Source organism: Echinops telfairi, unplaced genomic scaffold (assembly GCF_000313985.2).
Source record: "Echinops telfairi isolate 266 unplaced genomic scaffold, ASM31398v2 ScPeMD7_2010;HRSCAF=2546, whole genome shotgun sequence".
NCBI classification, from domain to species: domain Eukaryota; kingdom Metazoa; phylum Chordata; class Mammalia; order Afrosoricida; family Tenrecidae; genus Echinops; species Echinops telfairi.
The window spans coordinates 2,758,789-2,773,339 of NW_022105908.1; the positions used below are offsets into that span (position 1 = coordinate 2,758,789).

General features: G+C 49.8%; 1 protein-coding gene across 1 annotated transcript in view; it reads right to left on the reverse strand.

Moving 5' to 3' along the window:
- ARHGAP44 (Rho GTPase activating protein 44) overlaps positions 1-14,551 on the reverse strand; it is a 111,450-nt gene that overhangs the window by 32,023 nt on the left and 64,876 nt on the right. Inside the window, exons 8-11 of the mRNA XM_013008221.3 lie at positions 12,765-12,846; positions 12,131-12,258; positions 4,433-4,544; positions 4,019-4,100 (exon numbers count right to left, since the gene is read on the reverse strand). Of these exons, the coding sequence (XP_012863675.2) occupies positions 4,019-4,100; positions 4,433-4,544; positions 12,131-12,258; positions 12,765-12,846 (404 nt within the window). The remainder of the gene's footprint in view (positions 1-4,018; positions 4,101-4,432; positions 4,545-12,130; positions 12,259-12,764; positions 12,847-14,551) is intronic.

Here is a 14,551-nt window from a genome sequence, read left to right on the forward strand (position 1 = left end):
TAACAGTTCATTTCTTGTTATATATCTAATTATCTTTATAAATAAATATATTAAATTATCAGCAATTTGGTTTTATCTCTCTAGAGAACCCTAACACAGGCAGTCAGTGGGCTTGAACCTCTAACTTTTTGGCTAGCAGCCCAAGGCTTCCCTGACAGTGCCAACCAAGCTCCACATACACACTTGTGTATATACACATCTGGGGACTTCCAAAAGTTCGTAGAAAATAGACTGAAAAGATCATGAATAATTTCCATACACAAGCCTCCTCATGTACAAAACCAAACACGGGCCATTTCAGCATGCTTCACACGGACAGGGCAACAACATTGACTTGGTTCTTGTTGGAAGATCAGTTCCCCTAAAGAGTGGGTCCCCCTCCCCCTCCCTCTCTCATCCTTGGTAACTAATAAACACAGGTCTCTCTACATTTGCCCATTTTATATAGTTCCCCTACAGGGGAGTATAGTATTTGTGCTTTGTGACTGACATGTGTCTACAAGGTATATATATAGCATATACCAAGAGTTCTCTTGGCAGCAGAATAAACGTCCTTGTTGGTACAAGCGCGCTTCAAAATTTTGTGGGAAAATTCCATTACCTTCTATTTCCATGTTTTCTACAAACAGTGTGAAGGCTCCTCCTGTGTATCAGGCTTTGCTGTTTGCTCTTCAGGTGATGGCCATTTAGATTGTCTGTGTGGACAATATCTTCCCATCGACGGGGAATGGGCTGGATCATGGATTGTCAGAGAAGGGCCTCTCTCAAGAGGCTGCACTTGTGGCCAAGCCAAGTTTGGCGAGCAGTTACACTCAGAGGGACAGCTAGTTCGAAGGTCTCAAGTGTTTTTATCCTCTGATTGGACGCCCCAGTTCATTCTATGTATTATTCCTTCCTGCCTGCCTTTCCTCCCTCTCTCCTTCCTCTCCTTTCTTCCATCCCTTTCTTTCCTTCCTGTCGATCTGCAGCCCCGGTTCTTCTTGTATTCTCTTTAAGTCATCTCTCAGACTCAGGAAAATTCCGAATCTTTCTTCTGCAAGATCCCTCCTAGGTGATGCAGATGGTTCACCTGCTTGGTGTAGAACAGAGAGGCTAAAGGTTCAAGTCCACCCCGAGGTACCTTGGAAGAAATACCTGGTGATCTAGTTCTAAACACCAGCCACTGAAGACCCTGTGGAGTACAGCTGAAACTCAGACACGCATGGGGTTTCCATCAGCCAGAATGCCTGAGGCTGTACGTCTGTTGTGGCTGTTGTTACTCTGCAGTACCCAGGCTTGGAAGCGCTGGATTAATCTGGTGTGCCCGGGGGTGTCCTTTGAACTTTAAGGCCATCTTGCACTGTCCCAGTAAGCTCCAACTGTAGCCTTGCTGCTTCCCAGGCTCTGTCTCTAGCTCCTGGATGTGCCACTCACGGCTGAGCTAGCCTGAAGCATACATACACCCCTGTGAACGCTGGGGTGCGCCTTCTGTAACAGCCAGCTCCTTCACCAGGTCAACGGCTATCAAGCCAGTGGCCTTGGGAGGTTTGAAGAAAAGAGCCCAGACCAAGTAAATCGGTCACTGAAATAATGGTGCAAGCATCCCCGTAGTTGAAAAGCGTTCTGGGAAATGCTGATGCACACACAGAATGGGAAACCACTGCTCTAAGCACAGTGTCTTCCACTTGGCGACGCGTGCTTTAACAACAAACAGCAGCAGCATTCCTGGGAGGCTTCAGCTACGACATGCGTATGCCAAGGACAGAAATAAGTCCTTGGCTAAAACACACTGACCTCTTGAAGGCATCCGGGTCAGCCCTATTTCCTAACCAAGACACATCTTTACAAGTGATCTGGAAGCTCATGTCTCTCAGAAGGGACTGGAAACACCGAACTGCTCTGTCATTGTCTAGTCTATTGCCCAAGGTGACGAATATCTTCAGTAGTTAAACAGACAGCAGCGTTCGGTATCTTTTCCGTTGACTTCACTTTTAGGACCAACGTCTTATTCTAGAGCGGCGGGAACGCTCTGGTTAAGAGCAGGGGCTCTGGGACCAGATTCCCGGGACATCGATCCTGGTTTTGCCTTGACTCGTGACCTGGACTCATAGCTGACTCATAGCGACAGAACAAAACGAATGCTTCTGGGGGCTGCATCATGCCCATGATCGAGTGTAGGGTGGGCCACTGGAAGCCATGGGCTCTCTCATTGGCTAATCTGCAAAAGCCAATCACCAGGACTTGTGCATCAGTCAATCTTAGTGTAGAGTCTCCACAAAACCTCAACACACCAATCTCTCCTGTCCCAGGGGCAGGGCTACACATGAGGTGAATGGAATGAGAATGGAAGGAGATTTTGCCCATGGTGGGAAGAGGACTCCCACCACTGTCCTTCTTCCCAGTCATGTTTGTGGTACATGTGTGCCTCAAATTCCCCATCTATGAAATCGTGGGAGCAAAACAACCCACCTGACTGGGTTGTTCTGAGAACCAAATGAGCTACAAAAAAAAATCTATAATGAGCCCAGAACACTGCCAAGCCCTTATAAACAGTCAAGGCAATGGTAGTGATCATTATCATTATTAACATCATTACTGAACTCAACACACACTTTCCTCATGAGCCATAAGAACAGCACCTATTCAGCCAGCTACTTAAGTCACAGAGTCTCTATTGTCTAAAACACAGCAGTCCTAACACTTCATTAAGAAGCTAGCTACAAGTCCTAAGCCTGGCTTATTTAGGGCCAATCACCGTTCTTAGGGAAGTCGATGGGTCAGCATGAGAGACATTCTCCAGGGTTCTTTCTGAGAAGTGAGGCAGTCTGCTCTTCACCACCAAATCCCATGACTTGCAATCTCTTGGAATAATTTCCTTTCCCGGTACCCAGCTGAGTTCCTCCCTCCAGACCTGCTCTCATGAAAGGTTCTCCCTGCGCCATCTCCTCTGCGGTCTGAAAGAAGGTCATTGGGAAAAACTGGCCCTCTTCAACCCACAGCCCCAGTCTGGTCCCTTTGGATTTCTTCTGGCTCCCCTCCCTCTTAGAGGACGGCAACCTGCCGCCCAGCTGTGTGTCACCCACCAAAGAGTGCAGTTCTCCTTGAGGAAAGGGGTGCGATGGACGCAGTGCTAAGAAACAACAGCCTGACATTTTGACACTTTTGTTTCATAAAGGTTTCTATGATCTTGCAGCGATGCTTTTGACTTACCCTTGTCTGTGTCCTTGCCAACTGCTTCTTTTCACTCCACCATAAACACTCCAAATAGTTTCATGTTAGTGGTAGTTTTATCTGTATTCCATTGCTGTACAGTCTACCACTGTAGACACACTGTATTCTAAGTCACTTCCCACCACCGTCCTCCTGAACCTGCTGGGACGTGGAGGCTTCTGTTATTCCAAATAGCCCTGTGCACGCCTCTTTGTTGGCAGCTTTATTCTCAGTCAACACACTTCAAGGGCAGCCACCACCAAGCGGTCAGGAGAAGCGTGCTTGCTGCTATGAGGAGCAAACCTATTTCAGTAGGTTCCAGACAAAAACAAACGAGGAAGACAGGCCTGGCAACCTACTTTCAAAAATGACCCGGGCAAATCCCTGTGGATCACCACGGTCCAGTCTCTAATCAACCACGGAGATGGTTCAGGACAGCGCAGCATTTGTTTCACGATTCCTCAGGGAACAATGTCATGGCAGTCAACAGCAATGACAACTACAACATTCCTCTTTGGCACATGTGCAGGCATTTCTCAGCGACAAAATTCCAAGAGAGAAAATGGCCAAAGCAGAGGCTTCATGTTTTATGATGTCGACAGTACTTTCCACTAAGCTCCCCCCACAAAACCTTCCACGCTCGCTGCCCTTGCGTCAATTCTGACTTTTAGTGACTCTGTCGGGCAGATTAAAACCCTCTAACTCTTGACAGGAGTCGAAAGTTCATCTTTCCCCCACAGGGGGGTTTTGAGCTTCTGAACTTTCGGTTCAGTCCAAAGCATCGCCCACTACACCAGACCCGTGACTCACTGCAATTTGATGCACTCACTTGGAAGCCTGGATCCACTCGTCGTAGAGTTCAAAGGTCATGAGCGGTTCTGGCAGTTCTCGGAGGTAAGACTTCAGAGCACCTGGGCAGAAAGATGACAGTGGCCGTGACACACCTGCCAGCATGGGCCTGGGACGTTTACCATACGGCAAGATCGGAGATGGGTTCCCCCAGGAACGGGTCTGAAGACACTCGGGCCGTGGGACCGCGATGATGTCTCCTTGACTCCCCACGCTTATTCCCACCATCCCCTCCGCATCCCATAAGGGCTCTCTTCGAGGGGTCTGATTCTGGGCCCTACACAGACACATCAGAAGCATGCAGAGGAACCTCTGGCTCAAGTGTCCCTGATTCACAGCCACTCGGCTCGTGCTCACCCTGTCCTTCGGAGCCTCCACACTGCAGCAGACCCACCTGCAATAGCATGGGGGTCCGCCGAATACTCCTGAACGTCCACCACACAGCAGTCCAGGGCAGCTTTCAGCTTCTTCAGTTTGGAGGCAGAAGGAGCAACTCGGAAGAGTCCCTACCGACAAGATGGAAGGGTGAGTGGACACCCTGTAATGTACAGGTGCAGAAGCAAAACAAACAGGCAGCCTCCCCACCCACGCCTCTCCTCTAGAAACCTCCTAGGTGCATGTTGCTTACTACCGCCGCCATCCAATATTGAAGCTCCCTGCTTCCTAATGCTGCCTTGTCCAGCTAGAAGCTGGAGGGTGGAGAGTAGGCACTGGGGCCTGCCCACTGTTGTGTTCCCAAGCTTTGGGGACTAGTGTGGCCCATGCCACTGGCACATCATTTGTAGGATAAGCAAACCTTGGACAGTCAAGAGTTTTTATTTATATACATTTAAGATATGTTGTGAATTTGGCTGACACCTGGTCAGCCTTCGGAGTCTAATCAGCTGCATCCAAACAGGTCTATAGAGGTGTTTCCCACAGTGGGAGACCGCACCCTGAAGGGCGCTGGAGCAGTCCAGGGAGGCTGCAAAAGGAGATACCTGTCCTTTCCCTGGATTACAGGCTACAGCACTCAATTGTTTAATTGCTAAGGGGGTGCTGTGGAAGTTGTTGTTTTTTTCTGACGAGTGCAGTAGGACAATTGAGTCTGGGAAATTATGGTTTATATGGTGTGTGTGTGTGTGTGTGTGTGTGTGTGTGTGTGCGTGCGTGCGTACACGCATGTGCACGCACTAGTAGTAGTGGTAATGTTACTGAGTGGGTTGTGGATTGAATGACATAATTACATCTTTCTCTCCACCACGTCCAATATGTTAAAATCCTAATCTCCAGGACCTGTGAACATAGCCTTGTTTGGAAATAGGGTCTTTGCAGATTTCATCAGTCAGTTTTTAGGAGATTATACTGGGTGGGGCAGATGTCTTTCTAGAAAGAGGAGAAGACACAGAGACGGACATGGAAGGAACACAGATACACGGAGACAGGGCAGAGAGAGATGAGATACAGCTAGCAGCCAAGGATGAATCTCCCCCTAGAGTCTTCAGAGCGAGCGTGGTCTTGCCAGGACTCTGATTTGTACTCCCAGCCTCCAGAGCAAATTGAACGCCTGCTGCTCTGTGGTGCTCTGGTACGGCAGCCCTGGAAAACTAATCCACAGAGGTTGGCGGCCAGAGGGGAACAGGACGCAGACAGAGCGAGAGCGAGTTGCCCAGAGGGATGGATGAATCCTAGGCTTACAGAGGAGTCTCTTGAGTACCCTGCTCAAGAAAGCTGGACTGCGTCATCGGTTTCGTCAATCAGGGGTTCTTGAGGATTGCTTAGGACAGTATTGACAAATTAAGTAAGATATTAGCTGGGATTTCCTTCAAAATATCCAGGGCTGATACGGAGGCTAGAAGGAACGCTGTATGGATAAGAGCAGTAAGTAAGCTGTGATGAGGAAACAGAAGCAGAAGATGTGTTGTTTGAAGAAATGCAGTAACTTTAAAAACCAAAACGCAGGGAAAAGCTGTAAGATGGCAGCAGCGCTGAAGGAAGATCTTCGCTGCTCCCTGCGCCCCAGGCGAGGAGACCCCCGAGCATCTCTGCTGCTCAGAAAGAAGGGAGGTGGTGAGGAAAAGGAGGACTGAAGTTGTCGAGGGCTTCATTCTTCTCGGACCCACAACCCACACTTCTGAAAGCATCCGGTCAAAGCACACACAACACACTGCGCTGCTGCGCAAATCCACTGCACACGCCCGATTTCATGCCGAAGGGCAGAGATGGCACTCTGGCGACTCCGGGTGGGGTGCCTGACTCAGGGCTCCGTAGTTTCAATCACTTTGTATGTACATGAGAGTCGGACGCTGCATAAGGAAGACTGAAGAATCGGTGCATTTGAATGATGGTACTGTCGGAGACTACCGAGAGTACCATGGACTGCCCAAACCCACCAGTCTGCCTCGAAGGAAGGACAGGCAGAATGCCCCTTCGCGCGAGGATGCGGACTCCATCCAACACACTGTGACTATGGTATCAGGAGAGACCAGGTTCCTGGTAGCAGGCCAGAGAGAGAGAGGAAGACGGAGTTCAGGCACAGCACTGTGAGCACGGACAGGCACTGTTTCACATGCCCTCGTACACAGACGGGTCACTGCGGCAGCGGTGACACAACAGCGGCTAGCAGCAAGAGCAGGGGAGGAAGCAGGGCAGAGTGAGGTCAGTGGAGAGGCAGAAGCCCTGAAATGGACAGAAACAGAAGCGCGAGAGGCCCAGATCAGAGTCCACTGAAGAACCAACGTACATGAGCCAGACATGTGGCGGCATCGATCTCGCTGTTTTTAAGTGGACCAGTGCGACTGCAGTAAAACCCGAGAGTCTGAACCTGTGTAGAGCGGGCACCCTCCGAAAAGGTGCGCTCAACTAAACAAGGAGTAAGCAAGTGGTGAGACCGACCGCTCAAAGCACACGCCCCCTAAAAAACAAACAACCAAGACATGCCCACTACATTCTGGCTATCACAGGTTCCTCTGTCTCTTTAAAACATTGCTTATCCTTTAGAGACATATGCCCCAGAATTTACAAATGAGGTAATAGAACATCCAGGTTCAAATACTGAGGCTGGGAGGACAGAGAATGGATGCGAGTGAAAAAGAGTATCCATCATAAATAAGATGGATGATGAGGTTCATTCGTTTATTTTTAGATATTTAACATTTTACGTAACGTTAAGGGGGGAGGGGGGCACAGAAAAGGGCCAGTTCATCTTCCTCCATGAAGCAATTTCATAGACTTACTCTCACGTGTCAATTGATAATCTCATGTGGATGGATCTATCTCGCGTGTCAATGGATAACATCCATGAAAACGGCCTGGGGCCAGAAGCAGAGCTGTGTCCCCTATGAAGTTGTCATATTCCGTTGTTGTCAGAATCGCCTCAGTCCCAGGGGGTACACCGCTCAGTGTGCCCCTGGTGGAAACGGGGGCTTTCTTTGGTAGTGGAAAGGAGATGCTGGAGACACACTAGAAGACTCATCCACGAGGCCGGAGGCAAGAGGGGAACAGGAAGCAGAGTGAAAGCTGGTTGCTATTGAGTTGATTCTGACTCATAGTGACCCTTCTAGAGTTTCCAAGACAACCTTTACGGGAGCAGACAGCCTCAACCTACTCCTATGGAGTAGCGAGTGGTTTTGAACCTCCAACCTTGCAGTTGACAACCTAACACCAAAGCCACAGCATCACCAGGGTTCCAGGTGAGTCCTACACTCCATCGCTTCTGAACAGTGTCTTTAAAAAGCAAGGAAACAGAACAGAAGACACACAGAGTGCTGGACACAGGCACCCTGTGCGGAAAAGAGCAAGAGCAAGGACTGCCGGGAACTAGAGAGGCCAGAGAGGGATGGCGTGGCTGAGGTCTGAGGTGGGCCCCGAGCCTCCAGAACCGTGAGAAGGCACATTCCTGTTCCTTAGGGCCACCTCCTTTGAGCCTTCTGGTTATGACAGCACTAGGGAACGGACACGCCTGGCACGGTAAGAGCGGTCAGAATAACATCCCTTCCCATCCCTGGTGCAAACTCAGTGTCCAAAGGGGATCTAATGTGTATGTGTGTGGAGGGGACTTTAAAAAAAACACCCTCCAAAAACCAGATGCCATCGATGCCGACTCCTGGCAACCCCTGGTGTTACAGACTGGACTGCCCCGCAGGGTGTTCGTCCTTGTGGTCCTCACAGATGCAGAACGCTGGGCTTCTCTTCTGGAGCACACCCGGCCAGTGCACTACCTCCTGACTTTGTGAAGTAAAATGAGCGGATACGGCTCTTCTAGCCAGTCTTTGTAAAGCCCGTCCAATGACGGGATCCCTCAAACTCACGGACTCACAGAGGACCGATAGGGCAGAGAGGAACTGCCCCTTGGGGTAGCTCTCTATGGAGGTAGAAAGCCTCACCTTCCTCCTGTGGGGTAGCTGGTGGCTCCAACTGCTGACTCACTGTGGTTAGCAGTCCGATGTGCCCGGCCCTGCCCACCACCGCTCTCAGGGGCAGGGGGGAGTGTAAGGAAGGTGAAGGGAATGCCAAGCCGAGGACGGCTCCGTTTCATCGTTCTTTGGGGTAGAAGAGAGCGATTTCGAAGCAGGAAGGCAGGAAGAGAAACCCCACTGCCATCGTGAAAGAAAAGCTCCCAGGGGGCATATGTGAGACCCCTTCCTGAGGTCTAAGAGACAGCAGAGGCTCCAGAAGCCACAGCACTGACACCAGGAGGCAGAGCGGAAGAAGCATGATTAAAGGCAAGTGCATCTGGGCAGGAGGCTGGCTTGCAGAGCGCATTTATCAGAGCTGAAGGAGCTTTGTAACGCTTCCGTGAAAAGGGCAAAGGCCAAGGAACCATGTAGCCGAGTGAGAGAGACATGCCTGCCAGCGTGGCTGAGAAGAGGTGCTGCAGACAAAAGAACTGTATCCTTAACATTCCGTGGCACACTAGCTTCCCTAATCCATCGTGTCTTTGTTGTGATCCAGTGTCAAACTATGGGTAGCCTTGAGAAGAATGGGATTTACAGAACATTTATTTGTGCTCATGTGGAACCTGTGCATGGCTCAAGAGGCAATTATATCGACAGAGACAGAAAATACTGCGTGGTTTAAAATCTGGACCGTTGTGTGTCAGGGTTGTATCCTCTCAGCACACTTGTTCAATCGGTATGCTGGATTCTATGAAGTAGGATGAGGCGTCGGCGTCAGAGTAAGCTTTTATGAACAACCTGTGACATGCAGAGGACACACCTTGCCTGCTGAAAGTGAGGGCTTGACGCCCTTGGTGGTGAAGGTCAAGGATCCCAGCCTTTAATGTGGATCATAACCCAATGTACAGAAACCGAAATCCTCACAACTGGAATAAAATAACAACATCATGATAGAGGGGAAAAGACTGAAGTTGTCAAGGATTTCATCTTGCTTGGATCTACAATCGGTGCTCACGGAACCAGCGGTCAAGAGAGTACACGATGCACTGTATTGGGTAAACCTGCTGCACAAAAGCGCTTTCAAGTGTTGAAACGCAAGAGCGAGAATGTTCCTTTAAGGATGAAGGTGCACCTGACGCACTGCCAATGACCTGAGAAGCATGTGATGCGTTTGGATGATGGCTCTGGCAAAGAACAGCGGCAGTCCCGGGGACTGCCAACAGAACAAACAGGTCTTTCTGGGAAGAAGTACAGCCATGATGGCCCTAGGAGGAAAAGATGGTGAGGGTTCGCCTCACGTACTTGTTGTGAGCAGAGCCCAGTCCCTGGAGAAAGGCATCATGCTAGGTAGAGCAGAGGGGCAGCAAAGAGGAGGCAAGGCTTCAACAAGATGTGCCGACGCAGTGGCTGCAACGATGGTCCCGAGCACAAGAGCCGTGTGGATGAGCAGGCCTGGCGTCTGCTTCTGTTGCACACAGGGTCACCCTGAGCTGGAACGGACACATGGCCACCAACCCCAGCAGCTCCCCTAATAAACCTGACGGCTGCGAGCCCCGCCTGTGAGTTCTGGGCGGCCATCATCACAGTGTGCTATGGGAAGGGCAGCTGGTGTCCGACTAGGGTGAAGACATCCCTAATCTCGGCCTCATCCGCATCATCCTTGGGCAGAAGTGGAGTTGGATTCCCCTTCTCCTTTGTATAGCCCGAGAAGGTCAGAAAGGGGTCCCGAGTCAGTTCTTCGGTATGGAAGGCAGTCAACATAATTTGAATGCCCACTGGCCCTCCTTTCTGCAGCATTTAGTTTGCTTCAGTTATAGGGGGCAAAAGACTTATGCTATTTCCGATTAAACAAATTTTAAAAAATAATTCTATTAGGGGCTCATACAGCTCTTATCACAAGCCATCCATCCATCCACTGTATGAAGCACATTTGTACACATGCTGCCATCATGATTTTCAAAACATGTTCTTTCTACTTTAGCCCTTGGTATCAGCTCCTCATTTCTCCCCTCCCTCTCCCACCCTCCCCCCTAATGAACCCTTGAGAATTATTATTTTTTCATGTCTCATACTGCTTGTTTACTTTCAAGCCTTTAAGACCCCAGTTATCTTTTGATAGGTTGGCACCCTCAGCTTTCTTCACCATATTTGCTTATGCACCCATTTTGTCTTCAGTGATTGTGTCGGGAAGGTGAGCATCACAGAATGCCAGGTATTAGAACAAAACGTTCTTGTGTTGAGGGAGTACTTGAGTAGAGGTCCAATGTCTGTCTGCTATCTTAATACTTAACATATAGAAAGTGCATACAATATACACTCATGTATAAGCCAGGTTTTTCAGCACATTTTCACAAAGTTTTTGTAGTAAAATTAGGTGACTCGGCTGATATTCAGGTCAGGTTACTCTGATATATATGATAGATCTATTTCCCTGTCATTATATATAAATATACTTACATATGCACACGTCTGTATTTAGACTCCTATAGATGTTGTTTGCCTCACAGCTCTTTCCTCTCTTTCCTTTTACTTTCGTCTTGTCCCACCATCCTGTTTGGCCTTCCTTCTAGTTTCAGTCACTCCTGTCGGCTACACTGCCCTGGATCAAGCCCCCCACCTGGCATGCTCTACCCTCCTCGCCATCAGTTTTTGATCACTTGTTGTTCCCGTGTCCCTGGGTTGGTTGACAGTCCCCCTTCCTTCAGACCGCCCCCTTCCTCTCCCGTGTTTCCCCAGAACTTCCGGTCCCTTTGTTTTCTCCTCCAGATCCAATTAACCAAATTTGTTTAACAAGTTTCCAGGCTTAGCTCTCCAAGTAAATCTCTGAGCCCCACTATCTCATACTATTTCCAACTCTGCTCAGTAATGCACGCAGAGCAAGCTCTAAATAAGGATTGATTGATTGATTAGATAAAAGGCAGATGAGGATTTTTAAATAGCCTTTATAAGAAGTCAATAATGAGAGCAAGCTCCTAGGAAAAGATTTACACAGCAATAAGAACAGCAATAGCCAACTTCTCATAGACCCCGTTCACATGTGGCTCTTACAAAGTACCTTCTAATGTCGCTCATCAATCATATTTCTAGGGCTTTAGAAGAGTTATTGTCAAAAAGGTCTATTTTTAAAATTAAAAAAATATGTATTAGGCTACAAAATAAGAAACTCCAACTCATGGTGATCCCATGTGTATCCAAGGAGGATTGTGCTCCATAAGATCGTCCATGTTTTTTTTTTATTAAAAGATCACTTTATTGGGGCTCTTACAACAATCCACACATCAATTGTATCAAGCATGTGTGTACATAGGCTGCCATCATTATTTTCTAGACATTTACTTTCTATTGAGCCCTTGGCCCATGACTGGGTTTTGTGGAAGCAGAGCACCCACCTTGTCCCCGAGCACCTGTGGGTGGACTTAATAGCCAACCATTCAGTCAGCTGCAGAATGTGTGTACTGTTTGTACCACCCGGGGACTCCCAAGTCCTGACGACAGAATGGAGGGTGGCTCCCCGTTCCTCATGGCCACCCACCCAAACACGTCCGAGAGGCCTCCGTTCCCCATCAACGGGCGGAGGGCAGGCTCTGGGAGGAAGGGAGCTGTGCTGTGGCTACCGTGTTTGGATTTGTGAGGGGCAGGGTAAGAGACGACAGGAGTGACGTGGCAAGGGGGAGGAGAGAATCTGGGGGGGCTGTCTCGTGAAAGAAGCCACCTACCTCCTCCTGCATCCCGCACTCCAGGAGCATCGTCACACAGGCCTCGATGGGGAAGGCGATCTCCCGGCCGCTGATGGCGAGGTGCTCCTCCAGGGGCTTCCCAAAGGACGGCTTTTCCACCCAGGCCTCTGACGGGAGCAACAAGAAGGGGTGAGCCGGCGCAGCCAGGTTCCGCCTTCAGGAGCCCATCTCTGCACGCGTCACTTAGACACTCTGACGCTGCGAGTGAGGCATTAGGCTGCTCACCTCAAAGTCAGGAGGTCAACACCACCCCACCCCCAGTCGTTCCATCGGAGAAAGATGAGGCTGTCTGCTTCCAGAAAGATTTACAGTCTAGGAAAGCCTACGAAGGCCCACTAGGAGTCAGAAACCGCTTGATGGCAGCCAGGAAACAAACTTCGGAAATGGAGGTACAGCTGAGTCTCTGTTTTCGCAGTGGGAGCCATGGTAGGAGGGCAGGGGAGGGCAAGGGCAAGGACAATGACTGGCCTGCTATGCTGCCTGATCCAGATGCTTACCTAGGGATCTGTGGTCCATGTGGGGTGTGAGGCAACGCATTAGGGTGAATACAATAAAGGAAGTTCACCGTGCCTGGGGTGGAAAGCAGGCTCCCAGGCCCCCACCCGCAACTTACCCTGCTGTGCTTGTATCTGTGGCAGCACGGCCTGCAGCAGCGTCAGTGACTTCCTGTGGTATTCAGCCTGTACCTCTATCAGCTGAGAAGACACAAGGGCAAGCGTGACTCTGTCAAAGGGCAGAAAGCCCCGCCTGAAGGGGCTGTCTTGCACCTGAGGGACAGTTGCAGAGTGCCTGGCTCCTTCCTCCACCCCCTAGGAAATGATGGGCAGACGTCGCGCTCGCATGGGAGCAGTGATGAGCAGAATTTGGGGAGGCAGACGAATCATAAAGAAATTGGAGGAGCACCCCAGAGCTGGAGCCTGGCTCATTCACAGTTACCTTCCCTCATGCCACATCCCCTCGACCTGAGGTTACTTGGAGAGGTACAGTAACAGAGTATGCATGGACACAACACGTAGAACTCCATATGCCTCCAAGATATAGGTAAATGGGATTCGTTTGTTCATACCTAAGTTTCGACAGAGTTCGATAAGAAGCTGAGAACAGAAACTGCGGTGGTTGTAGTGATGGGGGGAGGGATGGGATTCCTCCCCTCTCAAAGAGCTGCAGTCTCACTAACTCCAGCGGCAGTTTGCTCTGCCCACTGGGCTGCTATGGGTCGGCATCCACTCGATGGCAGTGCGCAGTTTTGGCTTGCTAGGGACACATCCCTGGGTGTTCTACACCGACCATTCTGCTGCTGGAATGCTGGGAAAATGCTGACAAAGCAATAAGTAAAGCCATAAACAACGGCCTTTTCACTTATTTTCAAAACACCCACACACACCAAAAAAGTACCCAGAATGCACTGGTGGTGGGCAGAAGCAATCGCCCCATTTGAATGGTTGCTGTACAGGGGAGATAATATTTCCCGCAAGGAGGACAAAAGTAAATCCCGGTGGGAAACAGTTTTAAATGAGAAAACGGAAATGAGTGGTCTACGAAAATAAAGAACAGAATGTCAAAGGTTCCACGGTTTTTAGATCCACTAATGTTATGTTTTACTTTCACGCATGGAGTGGGTTACACTTGGGGACAAGAAAAATAAAGCCAATGGAAAAAAATAAGCTTCCTAAAACCAACCCAAACAAGCAACACAAGCAAGCAACACCAAACCCATGGCCAGCAAGTCAGTTGCAACCCCCAGTGAGGTCCCAGGAGAGAGCAGAACTGCCCCATGGGCTCACGGGCACGGACCACTACAAAGGGGGTCCCGGGCACGGACCACTACAGAGGGGACCCCGGGCACGGACCACTACAGAGGGCACTTCCCCATCTTTCTCCCAAGGAGCAGCCGGTGGATTCGAACACAGGTACATGCTATCGGTTCCTGTGAACTTGTGGATTCCTAAATGACATTTCGGGCCAGAGTGTTTCGCTCTGCTGCTTGGAGCCTCTGTGAGTGAGAACGTACTCAGCAGCATCGAGCAACAGGAAGATGTGGGAGGACGGCTGAGCGCCCACAAATGCTCCACCACACTTATCAAAGCCTTGCCAACTGCTCTGACCTCTCCCTCCTTTTGACCCCTGGATCTTCTTTTTAGGGCTCCTGGAGGCATAGGGGTTATGTTCTTGGCTGCTAATGTTAGGTCAGTAGTTTGAACCCAACAGCCACTCAATGGGGGAAAGGTGTGGCAGTCTGCTTCCAAAAAGACGGCAATCTTGGAAATCCTCTGGGGCAGCTCTCCTCTGTCCTACAGAATCAGTGTGCGTTAGCATCAACTCCACAGCAACGGGCTTTATTTTCTTTTCATCTCTCCTTTATTCTGTTACTTCTCTGACCCTAAAGAAGGGTTTTATCTT